This window comes from Bufo gargarizans, chromosome 1, assembly GCF_014858855.1.
Source record: "Bufo gargarizans isolate SCDJY-AF-19 chromosome 1, ASM1485885v1, whole genome shotgun sequence".
NCBI lineage: Eukaryota > Metazoa > Chordata > Amphibia > Anura > Bufonidae > Bufo > Bufo gargarizans.
In genome coordinates this window covers 330,560,399-330,587,354 of record NC_058080.1, presented here as the reverse complement: position 1 = coordinate 330,587,354, position 26,956 = coordinate 330,560,399, and the positions used below count along the sequence as shown (strand labels likewise).

The following is a 26,956-nucleotide window of genomic DNA, read 5'->3' as shown; positions in this document are numbered from 1 at the left end:
GGGGCTGGAGGGGTTAAAAATAGGCTGGAGGGGTTAATAAGGGGTATAATACTCAAGTATGTCTGATACACAATCAATATTATTGTATTCATCTGTTTCCTCCCCCCCCCCCCCACTCTCAGTATGGCTACAATAGAATCTAAAGCCCCTTTCACACGGGGGAGGAGGGGATGGAGGGGTTAAAAATTAATTTAAAAAAATAATTTAACTCACCTTAATCCACTTGTTCGCGCAGCCCGTCTTCTCTTCTGTCTTCAGGACCTGGGTGAAAGGCCTGATAATAATATTGATTGTGCATCTGACATACTTGAAGTAAACTATCTTATTATCTTACTATCTATTAAAAATAGGGCTGGAGGGTTAAAAATAGGGCTGGAGGGGTTAATAAGGGGTATAATACTCAAGTATGTCTGATACACAATCAATATTATTGTATTCCTCTGTTTCCTACCCCCACTCTCAGTATGGCTACAATAGGATCTAAGGCCCCTTTCAGACGGGCGAGGAGGTGCTATATGGGTTAAAAATTAATAAAAAAATTTTGAACTCACCTTAATCCACTTGTTCGCGCAGCCCGTCTTCTCTTCTGTCTTCTTTCTTGAGGAGCTGGGTAAAAGACCAGTGGTGACATCACTACGCTCATCACATGGTCGTCACATGATCCATCACCATGGTGATAAGCGCAGTGACGTCACCACAGGTCTTTTACCCAGGTCCTGAAGAAAGAAGATATAAGAGAAGACGGCTGCGCGAACAAGTGGATTAAGGTGAGTTAAATTATTTTTTATTAATTTTTAACCCATCCAGCCCCTCCTCGCCCGTCTGAAAGGGGCCTTAGATCCTATTGTAGCCATACTGAGAGTGGGGGTAGGAAAGTTATTAGAGAATGTCACAATTTGAAGTAATGAGATAGTTTGCTTCAAGTATGTCAGATACACAATCTATATTATTGCATTCATCTGTTTTTTTTTATCCTTTAAGTGTATATTGTTTTGCATCTTGATGGAGTTTTCCATATTTATTTTTATTTATTTGTTTTTCTCTGAAGTAGTGGATACAGAGTGTATTTATTAGCTATGTTCCTATAGTGGCTGAATGTTAATACAGTATTTATATTATATATAAATTTACATATAGTATAATTAGTGTAATATTGTATAATTATTTATTCCATGATCCATATGAGGTATGGTGATTTAGATATAATGTATTGTACAGTATAATGGACATATATAGATAGTAAGATAGATAACCTCTGTATTAAAAAATAATTATACAATATTACACTAATTATACTATATGTAAATTTATATATAATATAAATATATAAAATATATTTATATATAATAAATCAATATAGCAGCAACGCTGTATATATGGGTCTATTTTTGCCTGTAAACTTTTGGTGTATTTTAAAACTCACCCAGCGCTGGAGCTGTATTAATTTATTTATTTTTGTTTTTCATGTAACAATATTATTTGTTTTAATGGTGTCAGTGTTAACATCATAATTCATATTAGGTTTCCATTGCGCAATTGTGGAGAAAGAGATCCAACATTAAGAATAGCAAGAATAGGTGTGGGAATTGTCCTGGCAGAAGGGGGGGGGGGGGGGGGGGGGTCGGTGGGGGGTGCTGTCAAGGAGGAAATGTACAAAAGGCTTTGCTAAATACAAATGTATCCATACTGTACATGTTGTTTTTCGATACTGTAATAACATTCAGCCACTATAGGAACATAGCTAATAAATACACTCTGTATCCACTACATTATATATCTGTATGCTGTACACTGCTCCATTACATATCTGTATACAACACTCCGTTATATATCTGTACACACTGCTCTATTATATATCTGTATGCAGAAGACCGCACAAAATCCGGTACAATGTATCACCAGGTGTTATCCAAATCTAATCCACTTGTATCACAGATCTAAAGACATAATGGAGCGGTGTATACAGATATATTATAGAGCTGCATATGCAAATATATAGTCTAATATTCTAGATGTACTGAATCATAATTGTGATTCAGTACATAAATATATGAATGTATAGTTAGTCCATTGTACAGTAGTTTATAATTTTTTATTTATTCTTAACCCCATGAGCCCTATTTTTAACCCTTCCAGCCCCTCCTCGCCCGTGTGAAAGGGGCCTTAGATCCTATTGTAGCCATACTCAGAGTGGGGGGTAGGAATGTTATTAGAGAATGTCCCAATTTCAAGTAATAAGATAGTGAAAATTTGTTACCTGGAATTTTGCTTTCCATGAGTCCGAAGGCAGCACATGAAGGGTTAACGGAGTCCTATTCTCGCCCCAGGACCGCCCACCTAGATAACAAATGAGATAATTGATCAATTAGTGACCCTGTAGGTTCCTATATAACGCCCCCTCTGACAGACCTCAATGTGTATAAAAAATAGATTCAGTCAAAGTGCGAAACAAAAGGATTTATTAGGGAGGGTATGTATGTGCTGCCTTCGGACTCATGGAAAGCAAAATTCCAGGTAACAAATTTTCACTTTCCCCTGACGTCCTCGGCAGCACATGAAGGGATATGCATAGATACTGAAGGGAGGGAATTACTGAACGGCTGCACTCAACACCGCGGTACCAAAGGCTGAGCTCTTATTATCTATGTCCAGCCGGTAGTGCTTCATGAAGGTAGATGGCGTCGACCAAGATGCAGCTCTACAGATTTCTTCCAGGGAGACATGCGCCTGTTCCGCCCAAGATGTTGCTGTGGCCCTAGTTGAGTGGGCTCTAATCGGGGAAGGAGGAGAAATGCCCTCTATGGTGTACGCCTCCAAAATGATAGACTTGATCCATCTTGCCAGGGAAGCCTTAGATGCCTTGTGACCTTTATTAGGACCGGAGTATAGTAAAAACAGATTTTCATCCAGTCTAAAATTCTCTGTTTTCTGCAGGTAGATCTCTACTGCTCTCTTGACATCTAAGGTGTGCCAGCGGGCTTGTTCTTCATCAGAGGGGTCTGGGAAAAACACTGGTAGAAACGCTTCTTGGTTGACATTAGCAGAAGAAGGAACCTTAGGCGTAAAGGAAGGTAAAGTACGTAGCAAAACTCCATCCGGCAGGATTCTTAAATACGGTGTCTTGACCGAAAGTGCTTGTAATTCTCCGAGTCTCTTAGCTGAAGTGATGGCAATAAGGAAGAGAACTTTGCAGGAAAGCCATTTAAGATCTGTGTCAACTAAGGGCTCGAAGGGGGGTTCAGTCAACCTCCTGAGGACCAATGACAGATCCCAAATAGGCATAGGGTGTCTCAGGACCGGCCTAAGTTTTTTAATGGCTTTGAAGAAGCGATTAACCAAGAGATGATGTCCGAACTTGCCCTCTGTCATTGCATTAATGGCCGTCATATGTACTTTCAAGGTGTTTGGAGTAAGACCTTTCTGGAACCCATCTTGCAAGAACTGGAGGATAACAGGGACTGTAATATCTGAACACTTGCTCTCTGCCAACCAGGATGAAAATTTTCTCCATATCTTTTCATACTTGGCATTCGTAGAAGCTTTCCGGGAGGAGAGCAGGGTATTGATGACCGGGACGGACAGACCTTTCCCTTCTAGTCTGGACCTCTCAGTCTCCAAGCTGTGAGATGCAGTTTGCTCAGATGTGGATGAAAGAGGCCGTTCTGGACTAGTAAGTCGGGATGAGACGGAAGCTTCCAGTAGACTCCCTTGGATAATTGGAGTAGAAGCGGGAACCATGGCCTGCGCGGCCAAAAAGGAGTAATTAATATCGCTCGAGGTCTCTCTAGTAGAATCTTCTGCAGGACTCTTAAGATGAGAGGCACCGGAGGGAAGACATAAACATATTGGTCTTTCCAGGTTATGGAAAAAGCATCCACTGCTGCCGGATTCTGAAATCTGTTCAGAGAACAGAACTTGGGAAGTTTTTTGTTTTCCTTGGAGGCCATCAGATCTACAGATGGAGTACCCCATCTGGCTGTAATCTGCAGGAAGTACTTCTGGTTCAGCTCCCACTCGGTTTGTCTGATCTTCCTCCGACTCAGAAGATCCGCCTGAGTATTCAACGAGCCTTTGATGTGTACTGCCCTCAGACTTCGTACGTGTCTCTCTGCCCATGCAAAGATCTTCATGCATAATGCAAGGAGTAAACGGCTCCGGGTGCCCCCCTGTTTGTTTATATAAAAAACTGCAGGGAGATTGTCCGTCTGAATTAGGACTGACTGGCCTTCCAAATCCGTCCCAAAGTGTTCCAACGCCAGCTTGATGGCCTTCAACTCCCTGAAGTTCGAGGACAGCTGTTGCTCTGTGCAGGACCAAGAACCTTGAACCCAACTGTTTCCAAGATGGGCCCCCCAGCCCCGGGAGGAAGCGTCCGTTGTAATCGTCACTGTTGGTGCCAACTGGAAGGGTCTGCCCCTGGATAAATTCCTTCCTCTTAACCACCATTTCAGCTCCGTGATTGTAGAAGGCCTCAACCTGACACGGGCTGAAAGATTGTGGCTCTGCCTCCAAACCTGAAGCAAGTCCTGTTGCAATTCCCTTATGTGGGCCTGAGCCCATGGAACTGCATCTATCACAGATGTCATATGACCCAGGGTCTTCATCACCTTGAGGACTGTAGGTCTTTGGCCCGAAATTAAGGCCCTTATTGATGATGTGACAGATTTCACCCTGGAGGCTGGGAGATACAGGGTCATGGTGCAGGTGTCTATCCTGAAGCCCAGAAACGTTTTGGATGTTGCTGGCTGGATGTCTGATTTGTCCCAATTGATCAGAAACCCCAGAGACTGAAGCAGCTTGATGACTTTCAGGAGATGAGAATTCAGCGAGTCGCTGGTGGGTGCCACTACCAGCCAGTCGTCCAGGTATGGAAACACCTGCAGGGCCTGTAGGCGTAAACTTGCAACGGCGATCACGGCCAGCTTTGTGAAGATTCTGGGTGCTGATGAGAGACCGAAAGGCAGGGCTTTGAATTGCAGATGTTTTATCTTTCCTCCCATGACAATTGCAATCCTCAAAAAGCGTCTGGATGAGTTCTTTATTGGGACATGGAGATAAGCATCTCTCAGGTCGATGGAAGCCAAGAAGTGACCTTCCTGAAGCAGGGACGTGATTGATCTTATGTTCTCCATCTTGAAATGAATTTTTTTGATAAACTGGTTCACATAGCGGAGGTCTATAACTAGACGCCACTTTGCCTCTGGCTTGGGGACTGGAAACACCCTGGAATACACTCCTGTTCCTTCTTGCTGTCTTGGAACAGGTTCCAGAGCACCTTTTAGAATGAATTCTTCTATGAGGTTTATGACCCGAAGATCTTCTTTTTGATTCAGGAGAAAACGGTCTCTTGGATGTCGGATAAATTCCAGAGAGTAGCCCTCTTTTATGATCCTCAAGGCCCAACTGTCCGAGGAAATTTCTTGCCACGCTGCATAAAACTGAGTAAGCCGTCCTCCTACTCTCTGGCTCCTGGCGTCAGAAACCCTCTTTGGAAGGTTTATCTTCTGGTCTCTTCCTACTTTTATCCGATGTCCTGGTAAAAAATCTTCGGTCAGATCCCCTCCTGTCCGAACGCCCGCGAAAATCGGACCTCTGAAAGCGTTGTCTTCGAAAGGGCCGAAAACTTCTGGATTGGAATCTGCGTGTAGAAGGAGGAAATTCCAGAGCTTTGTCCTCTTTACTTGTTTCCAAAAGAGTGTCTAACTGAGAGCCGAACAGACGCCCCGGTTCAAACGGAAGAGAACAAAGGTTGTTTTTGGAGGGGACGTCACCCGACCACAACTTCAGCCAGATTGCTCTCCTGATAGAGTTGGAGAGGGCCATATTTTTTGCCAGGCCTCTCAGGGTATCTACTGGGAAGTCACACAGGAACTCCGCCGCGATCTTCAAGGAAGGGAGCTGCTGAAGTAGATCCTCTCTATTAACACCATCTTCAATATCCCTTCCCAGTTGACTCAACCATACCCTCAGGGCACGAGCTACAGGCACCGCCGCCATAGACGCCTTCTTCAGGGAGGCTATATAAGCATGAAGCCGCTTCAGGAGATTATCTGCTTTCTTATCCATAGGATCTTTCAACAATGTGGAGTCATCAGATGGAAAAAAGGACCTCTTCGCTAGTCTGGCCACTGCAGGGTCGATCTTGGAAGGAGCCCCCCATTTTTCACATTCTGCAGGGTCTATTCTATACATAGCCTTGGCTCTTCTCCCTGAATCCATTTTCCTTAAAGGATATTTCCATTCCTTCTGGATGATGGATTCAAGCACCGGATGACTGGGAAAAACTCGCGCTTTCTTCTTAGGAAAGTAAAAGAGGCTTCCCTCATCTTGGTCGGTGCGCGTCTCTGTCTTGGATTCAATTATGTGTTTGACATCCTTGATGAGACGGTTAATGTCTTCTTTTCTAAACAGAAAATTCTCCTCTGTGGCCGGTTCTGGATCTGAGCTAGAGCCAGAAGACACCTCCCCTTCCGAGTGAGAAGACCTCTCGGCGGACGTAGACGGGCTAGGGTCAACTCGCTTCCTCTTATGCGCCTTCTGTTTCTTTGACTGAGACAGAAACGATTCAAGTAGAGAAATCAATTTTTTCGTATTGTCTTCCGAGATGACCTCCGGCTGGGTACAGGCTGCGCAAATGCTAGATGTGTAACCCTCAGGAAGAGGTTTGATACAAGTGACACATAAGGGCTGCTTTTTCCTTTGTTTCTTCCCCCGCCTGGGTGAGGATTCCGGGGAAAGGGAAAAGACCTCCAATCCGCAGCTTCCACAATAATCCTCCCGGTGGTCATCAGGGAGAGGCTGGTCGCAGGATTGGCACAGCCTGTGCCTGTGCTTCCTGGATCTCTTTCCTCCTAGGCTGGACATCTAGAAAAAAGATAGGCATATTAAAATGATATAAAAGGCCTAATAATAGGCTGAGACCAGATAAGAGGAAGCCAGGACCAGGGGTACCTCAAAGATAAAAGAGCTCGGCTGCCAAAGAACCAGGGCAGCAAGAGCCAGGACAATACCACCTTAATAAAGGAACCACATTTGAATTTGCCGCCAGATACTCTAGGGGGCGGCGCCTACTGATGACGTCAGACGCCGCCGAACGCTGCGTTCCACCTTGCGTTCCACAAGCGCTGCCATTGCCGCCCAGAGAAGAGACAGCGCTGGAGCGGCATGCAAGTACCGGCGAACCTCCCAGCAGAGCGTCATCCAGGTAGAAGGGAGGGATATACAGAGCAGCGCCAAGGCACCCCCATGGCTAGCTGGACTCTGAGCCAGGAGCCTGGGACACCCCCCAGGCATAAGGGCTTACAGGATAGGTGGGCAAAGGACCTGTCCAGAATCAGGACATAAAAAAAACACATTGAGGTCTGTCAGAGGGGGCGTTATATAGGAACCTACAGGGTCACTAATTGATCAATTATCTCATTTGTTATCTAGGTGGGCGGTCCTGGGGCGAGAATAGGACTCCGTTAACCCTTCATGTGCTGCCGAGGACGTCAGGGGAAAGTTTGCTTCCAGTCAGGCGCAGGCAGTGTAGTCAGCGATACTGAGGTATAATACTGCAATGTACACCATTAGTCGATCCTTTTGTATGTACTTGCAACCTTAATGAAGGGCGCATTAGCATATGAATCGCGATTTGCATGTAAATACCTTCAGTGTTTAGGGGATAAGAAAGTTATTAGAGAATGTCCCAATTTCAAGTAATAAGATAGTTTGCTTCAAGTATGTCAGATACACAATCAATATAATTGCATTCATCTGTTTTTTTTTTTTATCCTTCAAGTGTATATTGTTTTGTATCTTGATGGAGTTTTCCATATTTATTTTTATTTATTTGTTTTTCTCTGAAGTAGTGGATACAGTGTATTTATTAGCTATATTCCTATAGTGGCTGAATGTTAATACAGTATTTATATTATATGTAAATTTACATATAGTATAATTAGTGTAATATTGTATAATTATTTATTCCATGATCCATATGAGGTATGGTGATTTAGATATAATGTATTGTACAGTATAATGGACATATATATACAGACGTGGACAAAATTGTTGGTACCCTTTGGTCAATGAAAGAAAAAGTCACAATGGTCACAGAAATAACTTTAATCTGACAAAAGTAATAATAAATTAAAATTCTATAAATGTTAACCAATGAAAGTCAGACATTGTTTTTCAACCATGCTTCAACAGAATTATGTAAAAAAATAAACTCATGAAACAGGCATGGACAAAAATGATGGTACCCCTAGAAAACACAGAACATAATGTGACCAAAGGGACATGTTAATTCAAGGTGTGTCCACTAATTAGCATCACAGGTGTCTACAACCTTGTAATCAGCCATTGGGCCTATATATATGGCTCCAGGTAATCACTGTGTTGTTTGGTGATATGGTGTGTACCACACTCGACATGGACCAGAGGAAGCAAAGGAAAGAGCTGTCTCAAGAGATCAGAAAGAAAATTATAGACAAGCATGTTAAAGGTAAAGGCTATAAGACCATCTCCAAGCAACTAGATGTTCCTGTGAGTACAGTTGCACATATTATTCATAAGTTTAAGATCCATGGGACTGTAGCCAACCTCCCTGGACGTGGCCGCAGGAGGAAAATTGATGACAAATCTAAGAGACGGATAATCCGAATGGTAACAAAAGAGCCTAGAAAGACTTCTAAAGAGATTCAAGGTGAACTTCATGCTCAAGGAACATCAGTGTCAGATCGCACCATCCGTCGTTGTTTGAGCCAAAGTGGACTACATGGGAGACGACCAAGGAGGACACCATTGTTGAAAACGAATCATAAAAAAGCAAGACTGGAATATGCCAAACTACATGTTGACAAGCCACAAAGCTTCTGGGAGAATGTCCTGTGGACAGATGAGACAAAAATCGAAGTTTTTGCCAAGGCACATCAGCTGTATGTTCACAGACGAAAAAATGAAGCATATCAAGAAAAGAACACTGTCCCTACTGTGAAACATGGAGGAGGCTCTGTTATGTTCTGGGGCTGCTTTGCTGCGTCTGGCACAGGGTGTCTTGAATCTGTGCAGGGTACAATGAAATCTCAAGACTATCAAGGAATTCTAGAGAGAAATGTACTAGCCAGTGTCAGAAAGCTTGGTCTCAGTCGCAGGTCATGGGTCTTGCAACAGGACAATGACCCAAAACACACCGCTAAAAACACCCAAGAATGGCTAAGAGGAAAAAATTGGACTATTCTAAAGTGGCCTTCTATGAGCCCTGACCTCAATCCTATTGAGCATCTTTGGAAGGAGCTGAAACATGCAGTCTGGAAAAGGCACCCTTCAAACCGGACACAACTGGAGCAGTTTGCTCATGAGGAGTGGGCCAAAATACCTGCTGAGAGGTGCAGATGTCTCATTGACAGTTACAGGAAGCGTTTGATTGCAGTGATTGCCTCAAAAGGTTGCGCAACAAAATATTAAGTTAGGGGTACCATCATTTTTGTCCATGCCTGTTTCATGAGTTTATTTTTTTACATAATTCTGTTGAAGCATGGTTGAAAAACAATGTCTGACTTTCATTGGTTAACATTTATAGAATTTTAATTTATTATTACTTTTGTCAGATTAAAGTTATTTCTGTGACCATTGTGACTTTTTCTTTCATTGACCAAAGGGTACCAACAATTTTGTCCACGTCTGTATATAATTATACAATATTACACTAATTATACTATATGTAAATGTATATATAATATAAATATATAAAAATATTTACATATAATAAATCAATATAGCAGCTAAAATAATGACCAGCAATAAAATATAGCAATGAATAAAAAATAGCAATACATTTAAAATAGTGATAGATCCAGGAGCATACACAAACAAATAAATTAATTTCCCATAAATATCATAGTTTATGTAGCAGAGTTAGATAGTGTTCCAATTCACAGAGGGGAATAAGACACTTCCATATTCTAATATAATTGTAGCAGCATAGAATAGGAGAATAGAGAATATATATGTATCAAAGTTCACAGCAATTTGTTGCAGTATAGACAAGGTGTCAGTAGTTGGTAAGTAACTATCAATGTCAGCGCTTCGATCTTTTAATGGAATTTGCCATATAACAGAGACAGCCGGCAGTTAGTGAAGGACCTACAGTATTTATGGGATATAAATTTATTTGTTTGTGTATGCTCCTGGATCTATCACTTATTTATATGTATTGCTATTTTTTATTGCTGGTCACTATTTTAGCTATTGTCCTGATTTTAGTTAATAAACACGTACTCCACCAGAAGCGCAGTGAAAGGGTCTCCAGCCAGAAAATAACCTGCACTTTCAGCCTGCAGACAATACCCCCCTTCCCCCAAACAGGGAGTTCCTTTTGTCTACGGGCTTTCAGTGAATGGGAGGGCAGGGCATCAGTGTGTAGAAAGATAGCGTGCGATCTAATTCACAGACTGCCTGTAGGGGGAGGGGGTATGGGGTGCAACCTTATTCAGAGCCTCAGTAAAGTTCATTTGATATACATTTGCTAATATAAGCTTAAGTCCCCAGAAGTTTTTCATGTTATATTTATATCCAGTGCGGCAGTATATTGTGTATATACATAGTTCCACTACCAATCGCAATGCATGACTGCATAGAAATGTAAATACTGATATTATTGATAACTAGCAATGCATTTTTTACAAATATAAAAATATATTACAAGTTATATTATAATATAAATAATAATAATTATAATATATATTTATATACACGCACATATACATGTATATAAATTATTCATTTTTATTCATAAAGTAAAGTAACACCATATGCAGTAATATATATTTGTACTGTATGTATTTTTATTTATGTAATTAGGGATTAGGCTATCTTTCTATGCAAATTTTTGTCTCACTCTGCCGATTTGGCTGCGTGCAGAGCAGTAGTTATGATAGCGATATTATGTCCAAGCTCTCCCTCCCCTCCACCCTGGTGTAACAATCTGAATATACAACTGGGACATAATATCGCAATCATAACTACTGCTCTGCACACAGCCGAATCGGCAGAGTGAGACGTGGAGCCGGACACTGCGCTGCAGTATGTGCCGGTAGTATATAAGTCTTTGTCTTTGCTGTGGATAGTAGGGTTAGGAGGGGGAGGTGACTTGGATTGACAGCCTGGGGAAGCAGCCCTATGCTGGATGAAGGAGTGTGAGAGTGGAGGAATGTAATTACCTAGTTTAAATCGCCATGCGATTACTTCGAGTTATATTAATCGCATGGATATTTCAACTTGGACCTGGTTTACTATGGTTGGCTTCAATGGCTTGGTAGAATTAGCGAATATGACGAATATATTCGTTATATTCCACAAAACAAAGATAACGAATGTATTCGTCATATTCCACAAAACGAAGATAACGAAGTATTCTGCATCTTCGTTTTAGCTGCCTATTCATCAACTTCGCTAATTCTAGCAATCATATAGGAAAATTTACTATAGAGACAGCTAAGTTTAATTCTCTGTGCGATTATATTACTTTGCTTTTTTTTTATAAATAGAATAATTATAATAATTATCAGGTATTATAATTATTCCATTTTTTTTTTTTTTAAAAAGCAGTCATATAATCGCATAGCGAATTAAACTTAGCTGTCTCTATAGTAAACTTTCCTATATGATTGCTAGAATTAGCGAAGTTGATGAATAGGTAGCTAAAACGAAGATGGAGAATATTTCGTTATCTTCGTTTTGTGGAATATAACAAATACATTTGCCATATTCGTTTTGTGGAATATAACGAATATATTCGTCATATTCGCTAATTCTACCAAGCCAACCATAGTAAACCAGGTCCAAGTTGAAATCGCAATTCGATTAATTCAAGTTATAATAATCGAATTTCGATTTTAACTTAGCACTGCTATATTCCATATTAGGCTAGAATTAACAAATATGGAATATAGCAGTGCTAAGTTAAAATCGAAATTCGATTATTATAACTTGAATTAATCGCATTGCTATTTCAATAGGAGAGTAGCCCTTAAGTTAAAATCGAATTTCGATTATTTAAATCGCATATTAATCGCAATAACAAGAATAATGACGAATATTCGATTTCGACGAATATAAAACGAATATTCTATCGAATATTCGCGAATTTCGTCGAAATCGAATATGGCACCTGCCGCTCATCACTAATATATATATGTATTTGTGTGGCGGCTAATTTTTTGTGGGATGAGGTGACTTCAGTGGTACCATTGTCGGGCACATTCTATTTTTTTTTTTTTTTAGCATTCATCTTAATGACACAGCAATACCTAATATGTATTTTTTCTTACTTTTTTATATTTTTTTGCAATTTTACATGTGTTTATTATAGGAAAGGGGCAGATTTTTTTGATTTGAAACTTTTATTTTATTTTTTAATTTTTTAAACTTTTTTTATTTTTTTCCCACTGTGGAAGATTTACTTTTGAGGATCTGATCCCCTCTGCAATGCATTACAATACATGTGTATTGCAATGATTGACTCTAAGTGTATTACTAGTGTAATACACTGACCATTTGCTTGCTTGAGACCCACGGGGCTGAGTCTCACAGGCTGCCACTGAAGGCAAGCCCCGATGCCCTCTCAGCCATCGGGTCCTCATCACCTCGTACATGCAGTGGTCAGTACTGACCGTGGCATACAGAGGCAGGGGCGGATTGACCATAGACCCTATGGGGAAATTTCCAGGTGGGTCGATGCCTAGGAGTGCCACTCAAGCCCTCCTCATGGATGCCAGCCAGGTACATAATGATCTGTTTCTCTCTTACCCACCTGGTCAGCAGCCACAGGTGCCCCACTGAATCCTCAGGACAGCGATACAGTTGAATACTGTGGCACAGATAGCAGAATTTTGTGCTACACTGTGGTATTTGGTTCAGCTTCGGCGGTATATTGCTCTGCATTATGGTCGCACTGCCTAATTATTTTTCAGTCAATTTAGATCTGCCGGCCACATGGGGCCACTTTTAGTTCAAGATCCTCCCCTATACAGAGGGTTACAGAGCCGGCATCGGGGTATTGAGCAACTCCTGCACCAGCCTGATCAGCGCACCATACCTGTACCATGGCTGTCAGGAAGTCACTTCCTGTTGCGCCATACATGCACAGTTCATGCTTTTGTACTACAGCAAAGGCTTTTATCTGTACCGATAATATAAATATGAACAATGAGGGAGATTTATCAAACTGGTGTAAAGTAGAACTGGCTTAGTTGCCCATAGCAACCAATCAGATTCCACCTTTCATTTTTCACAGCTCCTTTGAAAAAGGAAAGATGGAATCTGGTTGCTACGGGCAACTGAGCCTGCTCTACTTTACACCAGTTTGATAAATCTCCGCCAATATTCATAGAAAATAGTGTACCTGACCAACTTATTATTCTTATCAAAAAGTTGATTTATGACTAGAGATGTGAGAATCAAAGTTGACGAAGTGGAATTCAATCCAAATTTTAGGAAAAATTCAATTCCTCCTGAAGTCAAATTTCCTTGTGCTTCATGGTAACAAATCAATTTTTTTCTAAAATGGCTGCTGCACAATGTTAAAACGAGAAAGTAAGAAACCTGGAAACTAGGGATCACCCACAAAGCCATGCATGCAGCAAGCCAATCAGCAGCTAGCCAGCCCCTGTGATGTCACAGCCCTATAAAAAGCCTCTTCCTGCTCGGTATCTGCCATTTTACAGTGAACTTAGTGCAGGGAGGGACATGACAGTCATTAGGGACAGTGATTAGGAAACAATTTATTCATAAAAAAACCTATTGAGCTGTTCGGGGAAAGATTATTCATAATTATTCATAATTATTCTAAAGGATAGGGAGGCATTATCCACACTGTAGGGAGAGATCAGGGACCAATAGGAAAGTGTAAAGCCTGGGTAATGGGAACGATTACTATTACACCTTGTTGTACTAATTGGGGTTACTAAAAGTGATCTATTACTACAGATTTAGGTTGTTTGCATTATTTGATACATCATTAAAGGGAACCTGTCATCACCTTTATGTTGGCCATACTAGCAGCATAATAAAGTAGAGACAAGTAAGTTGATTTCAGTGGTCTGTCATTTATAAGTTAAAAGTAAGTGGTTGCTGAGAACCAACATCACAAACATTGCAGACTGGGCTTGGAAAAGAGTCACGGCCACCTGAGAAGAGTTATGGTTATTCATAAATTCCTGCTCTCCCTGCCCACCTGCTGATGATTGACAGTCTTCTACCTAGTTTTCTCCCTAGGAGAGAACTGCCAATCAGCAGCAGATTGGGTGAGAGAGCAGGAGATTATGAATAACCATAACTATGCTCAGGTAGATTTGACTCATTTCAAGGCCTGTGCTGCAATGGTATGATGCTAATTCTCGGCAACCAGTTTTAGCTGATGTGTGACACACCGCTGAAATCAGCATTTCTTGTCACTACTTTATACTGCCCTCAGTACGGTCGACATAAAGTTGACGACGGGGTCCCTTTAATTCCAGTAATCCTTGCTTCTGTTATTAGGGTGAAACGGCGGTCTGATACAACCAGTTTTGGGGTGTATTTAGTATATACTACCTTCCATCCTTGCTTCTTGGATGAAAGCACGATCTGGCAGGCTGCACAGGTGAAGAAAGCACACTCCTTGGGCTTTAAAAAGAAAAAAAGATACTACAGGTGATCACACCATGAAGGCCGAGTACAGATAGCCTGAAAAGAGTTAGAAGCTGAGGCGGCCGTTCGCCAAAGCAGAACACTTCTCTGCACAGGGTGGTCAAATTCTTTTACACTTAATTTGATGCGTCAATCAGTAGTTGCAGAGTTGGTGTGAAATAGCGCCTGATACTACACACTTTAGGGTGAGTTCACAGTTATTTGGTCAGTTATTTCCGTAATTTTTTGTGAGCCAAAACTAGTAGTGTGAAGCATACTCAGAGATATGGTGTAATGGAAAGATCTGCACCTGTTCTGTGTTTTTGACCCAAACCTGGTTTGATATACTTAATTCGAAATTGCAGACTGACACTATTGCTCTTTTACCCTTGCAGTTAATGTTGCAGTACAGTATGTCCAAAAGGTGAGGAGGAGAGATCTGCTGCCTCATCCGGTAGTGGGCAAGTAGCGCCCATGAGAGTCGCGCGGGAGCTGGTGTTGCGAGCTGTCAGGCACGTGGCCCTGAGACTGGTGAGGGTGACTTGCAAAGAATAGTGGATGATGATGTAGCTGATCGCAATGGGGAGCAGGGTAAAGAGGGGGCTTCATCATCATCGGGAGAAGATGATGGCAGCTTGCGCATGAGTCAGCGGCTGAGCCAATAGTTTGCTAGTGTGGCCGTGAGTCAGCAGGTTGGCAGCAGTGTGAGATCTGTAGCTAAATGTGTCCAGGGTAGACCAGGAGCCTACCTGTATGGAAAGAAGTAAAGTTGCATGGGTTCACAAAGGCAGCAGTAGCAGGCAGTCAGCAGGGAGTGGTGGGGGGAAAATTACATACTCATTGGCCACTTTATGACGGGGCCACTATTGTGCCTGTTTGGACTTGTTGACATCACCATTTATTTTACCCTTCTGATCTGGCAGAAGGATGGAAAAATGAGAAACACAGCGGATCCTGTCTTCGGAACAACCGTAAGGCCTGTATGACACAGTCCCTATTTTGCATCAGGATACGCTCATGAATTGGAAGCCAAAAGCAGGAGTGGGTACAAAACACAGAAGACATGCAGAATTTCCAATCATGTGTCATCTCTGTTTTGGATCCACTCCTGTTTTTTTTTTTTGTTCTTAGCAATACTCATGGATTACTGATCAAATGCTGACCGTGTAAAGGGGGATGCTCTAAAGACTGAATCCGTTTTTTGGGGGTTGTTCTTGTGACTGATAAGAAGAAGGGAAAAATAATCAGTGATGTCAAAACAAACTTACTGCTGACATCATTTCCACTATGTCATAGGGCCACTACTTGTATCAGCGTGTAACAGAACAGGTTCTGTCGAAATCTATCTGCTGACAGTGGAAAAGGAGTGCACTCTTTCACTCTATAGTACAATCTTGGGGCACTGCACAGTTTTTTTTTATATCTAATGCTAACATTGACCTGTAAGGTTAAGTTCACACTTGAGTTTTTTGGTCAGTTTTGTCCCCCATAACTGACCAAATAAGTGAAGTGTGAAGTGATTCTAAGAGTGATGCCTGTCAACTGCCTGTCATACTGACGCAAAGTACCTGTTAGGCCTCTTTCACACGGCGTCATGTTTTTTGCCTGGATATGGTGCGGGTGCATTGCGGGAAAATGCGCGATTTTTCCGCGCAAGTGCAAAACATTGTAATGCGTTTTGCACGTGTGTGAGAAAAATCTGCATGTTTGTTACCCAAACCCAAAATTCTTCACAGAAGTTCGGGTTTGGGTTAGGTGTTGTGTAGATTGTATTATTTTCCCTTATAACATGGTTATAAGGGAAAATAATAGCATTCTTACTCCAGAATGCATAGTATAATATCACTGGAGGAGTTAAAAAAAAAAATTGACTCACCTTAATCCACTTGATCCGGCATCTCTTCTGTCTTCTTCTTTGCTGTGCACAGGAATAGGACCTTTGATGACGTCACTGTGCTCATCACATGGTCCAATCACAAGGTTCATCACCATGGTGAGGGACCATGTGATTGGATCATGTGATGTGATGTCACCACAGGTCCTTAGCCGGCAGCTCAACATTACAGAAGAAGACAGAGATCAGCAACTACGCGATCAAGTGGACTCGGTGAGTTAATTTATTTTTTTATTTTTAACCCCTCCATCACTATTGTACTATGCATTCTGTATTCAGAATGCTATTATTTTCCCTTATAACCATGTTATAAGGGAAAATAATACAGATCGTGTCCCCAGCCCGATCGTCACCTAGCAACCATTAGTGAAAATCGCACCGCATCCGCACCCGCACTTGGTTGCAGATGCTTGCGATTTTCACGCGTCCCCATTCACTTCTATGGGGCCTGCATGAAAAACACAGAATATGGAGCTTGCTGCGATTTTCACGCAACGCACAAGTGATGCGTGAAAATCACAGCTCATGTGCACAGCCCCATATAAATGAATGGGTCAGGATTCAGTGCGGGTGCAATGCGTTCAACTCACGCATTGCACCCGCTCAGAATACTCGCCAGTCTGAAAGGGGCCTTACACTACCACAGCAGATTCTCTATGCATGTTTCTGCAATGCACAGTGTTCTACACCAATACACAGGCTCTCTGCAGCCAGGAAATAGCTGTTATTTTGCATTATATGTCACAAATAAATTTGGATCAAATCATTTTGGGAAATTCAGCGAACCGTCTGAATCTAATTTTTTGAAAGTCGCTCATCTCTAATTGTTGATAATCCTACTTACCAGAGAAGCTGTTATCACCTATTGAACCTATCACAGTTGAAGTATGCTGAAAGGGATTTTTCATAAATCTTACTTTTGATACATCACAGATTAGACATATATTATACAAGCCTCATCTCTTCTGGAATGCAATATCTCACAACCTCTGGACACAATAGCAGCCTCCCTGAACAAAAGGCTATTTAACATCTCACCTCACATACAATGACAGCAACCTATGATAACCTATTCAACTTGTTAGCATGGAGAGGAAAAACCTGTTCAATGTAAAATAACCCTTTTGATGTATTGTATATAGCAGATGCCAGCATTGTTTAACAACGTTTCAACTGTATCTTGACAAACATGTTTCCCAAGGCCTACTAAGAAATACCAGGATTGTTCCAATTGGATCTTGAGAGAATATACAGACGTGGACAAAATTGTTGGTACCCTTTGGTCAATGAAAGAAAAAGTCACAATGGTCACAGAAATAACTTTAATCTGACAAAAGTAATAATAAATTAAAATTCTATAAATGTTAACCAATGAAAGTCAGACATTGTTTTTCAACCATGCTTCAACAGAATTATGTAAAAAAATAAACTCATGAAACAGGCATGGACAAAAATGATGGTACCCCTAACTTAATATTTTGTTGCGCAACCTTTTGAGGCAATCACTGCAATCAAACGCTTCCTGTAACTGTCAATGAGACATCTGCACCTCTCAGCAGGTATTTTGGCCCACTCCTCATGAGCAAACTGCTCCAGTTGTGTCCGGTTTGAAGGGTGCCTTTTCCAGACTGCATGTTTCAGCTCCTTCCAAAGATGCTCAATAGGATTGAGGTCAGGGCTCATAGAAGGCCACTTTAGAATAGTCCAATTTTTTCCTCTTAGCCATTCTTGGGTGTTTTTAGCGGTGTGTTTTGGGTCATTGTCCTGTTGCAAGACCCATGACCTGCGACTGAGACCAAGCTTTCTGACACTGGCTAGTACATTTCTCTCTAGAATTCCTTGATAGTCTTGAGATTTCATTGTACCCTGCACAGATTCAAGACACCCTGTGCCAGACGCAGCAAAGCAGCCCCAGAACATAACAGAGCCTCCTCCATGTTTCACAGTAGGGACAGTGTTCTTTTCTTGATATGCTTCATTTTTTCGTCTGTGAACATACAGCTGATGTGCCTTGGCAAAAACTTCGATTTTTGTCTCATCTGTCCACAGGACATTCTCCCAGAAGCTTTGTGGCTTGTCAACATGTAGTTTTGCATATTCCAGTCTTGCTTTTTTATGATTCGTTTTCAACAATGGTGTCCTCCTTGGTCGTCTCCCATGTAGTCCACTTTGGCTCAAACAACGACGGATGGTGCGATCTGACACTGATGTTCCTTGAGCATGAAGTTCACCTTGAATCTCTTTAGAAGTCTTTCTAGGCTCTTTTGTTACCATTCGGATTATCCGTCTCTTAGATTTGTCATCAATTTTCCTCCTGCGGCCACGTCCAGGGAGGTTGGCTACAGTCCCATGGATCTTAAACTTATGAATAATATGTGCAACTGTACTCACAGGAACATCTAGTTGCTTGGAGATGGTCTTATAGCCTTTACCTTTAACATGCTTGTCTATAATTTTCTTTCTGATCTCTTGAGACAGCTCTTTCCTTTGCTTCCTCTGGTCCATGTCGAGTGTGGTACACACCATATCACCAAACAACACAGTGATTACCTGGAGCCATATATATAGGCCCAATGGCTGATTACAAGGTTGTAGACACCTGTGATGCTAATTAGTGGACACACCTTGAATTAACATGTCCCTTTGGTCACATTATGTTCTGTGTTTTCTAGGGGTACCATCATTTTTGTCCATGCCTGTTTCATGAGTTTATTTTTTTACATAATTCTGTTGAAGCATGGTTGAAAAACAATGTCTGACTTTCATTGGTTAACATTTATAGAATTTTAATTTATTATTACTTTTGTCAGATTAAAGTTATTTCTGTGACCATTGTGACTTTTTCTTTCATTGACCAAAGGGTACCAACAATTTTGTCCACGTCTGTATGTGCCCACCCCAAAAAAGCCCTATAAATATGTGCTGGGAAATAAAGATTTCAGATATTTAACAACCTACGTTAAGTCTGGGTTGATATTTATCTCCTGATCAGAAGCAAACCGGACATTCATTGCACAGGGAAAATATTCACGGGTTGGAGGCCTGATGCCTCATCATATAATTATCATAAACCTGCCTGAGAAAAACTGCTAACATATACCCAAAATGAGACTTGTACCCGCTGAATCATAGGGGATATTCTGTTGAGACTTTTTTCATCATCATGAATAATGAATTTAGGACACTACAATGTCCTGACACACCCAAACACAATATTAACGAACCGCCTGATAAATGCCATAAGAGGTTTGTCCTCTAACAGTGATTTAGTTAGTTGGTCTGCTGATAAAGGGGGTGGAATAGTGGTCCAGAGCCACCAGAAGCTAAAAGAATTCTTGAAGATAGGGAATTTTATAAAGTATTATCATCTAACCCATTTCACCGATTATAGTAAGCAATACTCTGACTTAATTGAGGGGGCTATTAAGGATGGGGTGTTGAGCAAGAAAGAGAAGTTTCTGGATATTGTGGAAACTGCATTACTATTTTTTTACCTCTTGCCCAAAGCACAAGTCCCTGTAAATCCATCAGGCTGAGGCCTCATGCACACGACCGTTTTGTGCACCCGTGGCCGTTGAAAACTCAGAAAATGCATCGTTTGTCATCCATGTATCCTGTCCGTCAAAAAAAATATGACCTGTCCTATTTTTTTCACGGACCCATTCAAGTCAATGGGTCCGTGAAAAAACATGGATGCACACAAGATTGGCATCCGTGTCCGTAGGCTACTTTCATACAGATGGATCCAAAGATCCGTCTGCATAAAAGATTTTCGGAGCTGAGTTTATATTCTAACTTGAAGCGGCGTTCCCATGGTGATGGGGACGCTTCAAGTTAAAATATACCATCGGATTGGAGAAAACTCCGATCCGATGGTATAATAGGGACTCCTGACTCACGGCCCCCTGTAAGAGATCGGGTGCTGCCAGGTCATGTACACAGTTCGTTGTATATTCTAACTTGAAGTGGCCCCATCACCATGGGAACGCCTCTGTGTTAGAATATACTGTCGGATATGAGTTTTCACGATGTAACTCAAATCCGATGGTATATTCTAACATAGCGGCGTTCCCATGGTGATGGGGACGCTTCAAGTTAAAATATACCATCGGATTGGAGAAAACTCTGATCCGATGGTATAATAGGGACTCCTGACTCTACATTGAAAGTCAATGGGGGACGGATCCGTTTGCAATTGCACAATATTGTGTCCACGTCAAACGGATCCATCCCCATTGACTTGCATTGTAAGTCAGGACGGATCCGTTTGGCTCCGCATGGCCAGGTGGACACCAAAACGACTTTTTCCTTCATGTCCGTGGATTCTTTCAAAAATCAAGGAAGACCCACGGAAGGAAAAACGGACACGGATCACGGACCTACGGACCCCGTTTTTGCGGACCTTACAAAAAAAACGGTCGTGTGCATGAGGCCCAACCCATTATGTCAGGTATCAAAACAGTAATCTATTCCACTACATTGACCATCATTTGCAAAAAAATTGTTGTTCATCTTCCAGCCTAGCTCAAAGACTCCACTCAACTCATATATGAACTGTTACAACTAAATTCATCACTTGATCTGTCACAAATATTATTTTTATTAATATTGATGTTTCATCAATGTATTCCAATATCAAAAATTCAGATGGCATTAGGACAATAAAGAAATATCTTGCTGCTGACCCCACCATGCTTAAAGCCCAACAAATTTTTTTTTTACGTTCCATATGGTTCATATTGGAGCATAATATCTTAAGCTTTGAGGGATACATCTGCAGACAAAGGCTAGACAACTATGGGGTCGCACTTCAAGCCTTCATATGCTAACCTTTTATATGGGCCTATTCAAACAGACACACATTTTATCATTCATCCTTAAAGTGCCAACATAGTTCTCTACAGGAGAATGATATATGATTTTTTTTTTTCCAATGGAAGGGGTGATGTTATCAACAGCCTCAATAGTAATGGCTTTAAACAATCTCTTGTCCACCAATTTCCTTACCATTCTATTAATTACCTTGATTTGATTCTCTATAAGAATTCTGCTGGGCAGGTTTAGACTAAGACCCATTCAAGTCAGTGGACGTTAATAGCTGTCTCGAATTTGATAGTGCCCACTATGCGCCCCGGCTGAAAAACATTCCTTTCGGGCAGTTTAGAAAGGTCAGGAAGAATTGCTATGACCTAGGGGTATTTGCTAAACAAGCAAATGTTCTCAGAGAAAGATTTTTCACCAAGCATTACCCCAAGGAATTAATACCAGGGACCCTCAGGCAGGTCTCCAGTTTGACCCAAACTGATTGCCATCAACCCTCCAAAAAGCAAGTCCCACACCAAGACCGGTTTAGACATAGATGCATCATCACCATTAATTAAGGAAAATCAGGAGAACTATCCAATGGCATTGGCACCTTCGGTTGAATGACCCCTATTTAAAGGATAGGCTGTCCTGCAAATTTAGCATCACTTTTAGGAAACCTACAGTTTGTTGCCCCTATTAGGCTCAAGAGACCTTGAGCAACAACTGAGAGCTTTGTTCCCCACATAAGTTCCGTTAAATGTGGCAAGTGTTTATGTTGTAATAATTACCACAGATGCAGCTCTTCTGCTATGTGTGGATCTGAATAGTTTGGAGGTTTGGGCAGAGAAGTGGTAGAACAAGACAGACGTAGCAGAGCTGGAGAGAGTTCAGAGGAGGACAACTAAAGTAATAACTGGAATGCATGTAATACAGTACCCAAGAAGATTATCAAAATTAGGGTTATTCATTTTAAAAAAAGACGACTGAGGGGAGATCTAATAACTATTCTTGGAGTTAGTTCTGATGGCAGGATTGGCCGGCTTGCGGACAGTCAGAGATGGTGACACACAGGATGAAGTCCAAATAAAGTTCCACATTATTGTGGTTTAAACTGCAAAAATAAATGGCCTTTACATTTCAGGCAAAACACAAAACAAATCCTGCTTGTCTGAGCACTAACTAAACAGGATTTCCCTAACTGTACTAGATACGGTACTGTCAGCACTGATGCTGACCACAGCAAACTACTCACAAGCACCAGCGTGTCACTTCCAGATATAATCCAGCTCTCAAGCCCAGACTCACTGCCTGGTTTCTGTTAAGGGTCCATTCACACATCCGTGTGTGTTTTGAGGATCCGCGGATCCGCAAAACACGGACAGCGGCAATGTGCGTTCCGCATTTTGTGGACCGCACATTGCAGGCACTAAGAGAATATGCCTATTCTTGTCTGCTATTGTGGACAAGAATAGGACATGTTCTATTTTTTTCAGGATCGGAATTGCGGACCAAGAAGTGCTGGTCCGCAATTCCGGGAACGGGGCCGCACGTCGTGCGGTCCCATAGAAATGGATGGGTCTGCAATTCCGTTCCACAAAATGCGGAATGGAATTGCGGATGTGTGAATGGAGCCTTATGCAAGTGCTGCAGGTGCAGCTAATCAGGCAACAGGCTAGATCCCTTACCAGAAGTGGACTCTGGATTGGGGAACCTGCCCAACTCTTCCCCAATCCAAAACTCCAGGCCCTATACCAGCTTTTCTACAAAGCCACCTCAGGAAAGCTTGGGCTTTCCAGTACATACTGGGCACTCCCTGCAGCTTAAGCTGCATATGACAGGATTCTGTGGGAAAAGTACCTGCCATCAATCTCTTCCTGTCACTGTCTCACACTATGTATAAAATATATCAGGGGACAGTACAGAGATCTCTCCCATCATCTATTCATTCCCAGGACGGTGACTGTGACGAGGGGACATCCTCTGCGTCTGGAGGAAAGGAGGTTTGTACACAAACATAGAAGAGGATTCTTTACGGTAAGAGCAGTGAGACTATGGAACTCTCTGCCTGAGGAGGTGGTGATGGTGAGTACAATAAAGGAATTCAAGAGGGGCCTGGATGTATTATAATATTACAGGCTATAGCTACTAGAGATGGGTCCTTGATCCTGGGAGTTATTCTGATTGCCTGATTGGAGTCGGGAAGGAATTTTTTATTCCCCTAAGGCCTAGTTCACACGATTCATTTCAATGGTTCCGCAAAAAAAAGGAATGTACTCGGTATACATTCCATTTCCGTATTTCCATTTTTCCGTTCCGTTGAAAGATAGAACGTGTCCTATTATTGCCCGCAAATCACGTTCCGTGGCTCCATTCAAGTCAATGGGTCCGCAAAAAAAAACAGAACACATGCGAAAATGCATCCGTATGTCTTCCGTATCCATTCCGTTTTTGCTAAACCATCTATTGAAAATGTTATGCCAGCCCAATTTTTTCTATGTAATTACTGTATACTGTATACGCCATACGGAAAAACGTAACGGAAAAACTGAACAGAAGCAGAAACACAACGGAAACAAAAAAAACAGAAAAACGGATCTGTGAAAAACGGACCGCAAAACACTGAAAAAGCTATACGATCGTGTGAACTAGGCCTAAAGTAGGGAAATTGGCTTCTACCTCACAATGTTCTTTTTGCCGTCCTCTGGATCAACTTGCAGGATAATATACTGAACTGGATGTCAAGATGTCAATTCTTTCAAAGACTTTGATTTTAAGGTTGTCTCTGTACAGCATTAAAATGTATTGGCTCCATGGATCCAAACTTCGTTTCACCAAACTTGTGCGAGACTTAAGTGAATTAATTTGCTATTCATTTCTGAAACCTGACTTCTGATTAATAATTTAAAATGTTTTTAAAGATTCAGAAATCAATACCAAAATAATGAAATCAATCTTTGATACAAAGCTCGATTTGCTAAAGACTACTATTTACCTATAGAATGTCTGCTTTAGGCCTCATGCACACGACCGTTGTTTTGGTCCGCATCGGAGCCGCAGTTTTTGTAGCTTGGATGCGGACCCATTCACTTCAATGGGACCACAAAATATCCAGAATCTGTGTGCTGTCTGCATCCGTTGCTCCGTCCGTGGTCCACAAAAAAAATTATAACCTGTCCTATTCTTGTCCGTTTTGAGGACAAGAATAGGCAGTTATATCAATGGTTGTCCGTGCCGTTCCGCAAATTGAGGAACGCACACGGACGCCATCCGTGTTCTGCGAATCCGCAATTTGTGGACCACAAAACACACAACGGTCGTGTTCATGAGGCCTTAAAGTGATAAAGTCATGAAATATTAATTCTGTAACTGATGGCAGTTGATACATAATCGGACAAGACAGATTGGATTTAGAGGCAAATGTATGAAGCCTAGCTCCAGTCCTATATACCCGCATTATCTATCTTCCAGGGTTACACAGTTTAAGCTATGTTGAAATCCACTATTGAGCTGCACCCATACACATTTTTGTAATAGATTTGGCCAGTTATAGGGTTGCTTTTGAGGAGTTTCTGAAAGGAAGTATCTGTAATAATTTAAACAGCATTTTAGGGCAGAGTTGTAATATTTCCTGTTATAATTTGGTTCAATGATAAAATCTACTAAGAACTTTCATTTGCAGTATCTGCAGTCTAATTCTTGGGTACAAATTATAGGAATAATTTTATTGATATATTCATATATATGAATTTAATTCCAAAGAAAATTTGTAGAGCCAGGTGATGAGAACGTCCTTGTTTTACAATATAGTTCAACTAGAACTCAATGAGAGAAAAAAAATAAAAAAAGATTACAGCAAATTTATTCAGAGATAATTGGCATTACACAAATGTAGAGCCTTTACTCCAGACAGGCTAAGACCTCTGACGGATGTGCGTTACGCATTTTTTGGTATGGTAGGTCTGGCCTTAAATAGACCAGTACTATCCATCTCCGTGATATTTTTTTGCGGGGCTGCAGAATGGATGTACAGATGTGGGCAGTACCCAGAATGCTGTCCTCATCTTTTGCATCCCCATTGAAGTGCATGGGTCCACATCTGAGCTACAAAAAATGCGGCTCGGTTGAGGACCCAAGCAACATTCATGTGCATGAGACCTAATACTGACACATTCTCAAAATTTGCACTGGTCCTTGTGGCCTAACTCCCCCTGATTAGTATTTTATTTCCTTCAAAACAGATCAGCTAATGAGGTCTGAAGAGGCACAGTTTTGTTCCATTCTGGCTATTATTTGGGGTCAGAGTGTCCGCTTATGAAAACCATTTTAATTCTCACTACCTCCTATAAAGAAGACTCTGCCACTTGATGTTAAATTTGCTCTAGAATTATTTTAAAGAAAAACATTTGCTTTAAAAGGCATCGTAAAGAAACAATAAAAGGTACTACCATGATTAGATGATTTCCTTCTGTGTTGATTCTGCCTCTGCCAGTCGTCTGGATCTTAAAATGCCACCATAATTCAAATGTTGGTTGAAGGAATCCTTCTTCGTTCCTCTGCTCGTAAGTTTAGTAAAAAGTTATTGCAGAAGTTCCTCTCTTTCAGTTACCCACTTCCTTCTGATTGTAATATTGAAAATATTATTTTGCCGGGGGTGGAGTATGTATCTGTGTACTCAGCAGAGAGGAAAAATACATAGGTTGGAGTCATCCTTCACACTAAATGAACGGTTAACTAACCATTTTGCAGAGATATAACCAATACCATATATCCGAACTAAAGTGCTTTTACCAGAAAACGTAGGACATGTTTTTTTATAAGTTTGTGGAATGTTTGGTTTTATTTTATTCATGATTTTAATAGATGCATGGGCTGCAAGTATTCAGGTATGTACCTTACAGACATATGCCCAAGAGCACACATTTGCATATAGTTATCCCACGTAATCCTCTAGATACTTTATGCCTATTTACTTTTCTTCTTATCTCCAGATTTACATTGTCAACTGATTGCCAAACAGGGCATGAACATAGCCTTCGGGTACAGCCACACAGTACGGCCATGATGCGTTTGAGTTGCAGCCATGCTGCGGTCATGAAGCGTGCAGCCAATTAGCTGCAGCTGCCTTTCATTTTTCAATGGCCTCACAGTATTGAAGGTGCCTCGCGGCCATTAATTAATGAAGACCGACTATACAGTGCAGCCTTCATTAGTTTAAATGAAAGGCAGCTGTGGCTTATTGGCTGAAGCATGGCCATAACCCTACCCAATCACGGCAGCTCCATGTGGCCATACCCATATCCGGCATTGCCCAAGTGAGCAGGCATTAAAGCTGGATTTACACTGTGCAATTGATGGACCTATTATTTTGAAAGAATGTGACTACAAACGCTTGCATCTGATAAAAGGGCCGGTGTAAATGTGCTGCTGACACCCGTTGAGTGAGCAAAATGCTTATTCATCTTTTGAAATAATCTTTCGTGCAGCAGATTAGGGTCTATGAACAGTGATTTGACACCCAAAAACTGTGTATGAGCCATCGTTTGTCCCCATACTATGGAGGTGATTGCTGCATGCACTGTAAATGCAGCTCTTCACTTCTAATTT

The 26,956-nt window shown here is 41.4% G+C and overlaps 1 protein-coding gene across 3 annotated transcripts in view; it reads right to left on the bottom strand.

Annotated features, from left to right (window-relative positions):
- Window positions 1-25,941, bottom strand: part of LOC122946477 (unconventional myosin-If-like) — a 1,093,167-nt gene extending 1,067,226 nt beyond the window's left edge. For 2 of the 3 annotated variants that reach the window (XM_044306152.1, XM_044306170.1), the window contains exon 1: window positions 25,798-25,941. In XM_044306152.1, coding sequence (XP_044162087.1) covers window positions 25,798-25,800 — 3 coding nt within the window. In that variant the 5' untranslated portion in view covers window positions 25,801-25,941. The remainder of the gene's footprint in view (window positions 1-25,797) is intronic. The other variant, XM_044306161.1, reaches the window with a different exon arrangement.
- Between the last annotated feature and the right edge of the window lie 1,015 nt (window positions 25,942-26,956).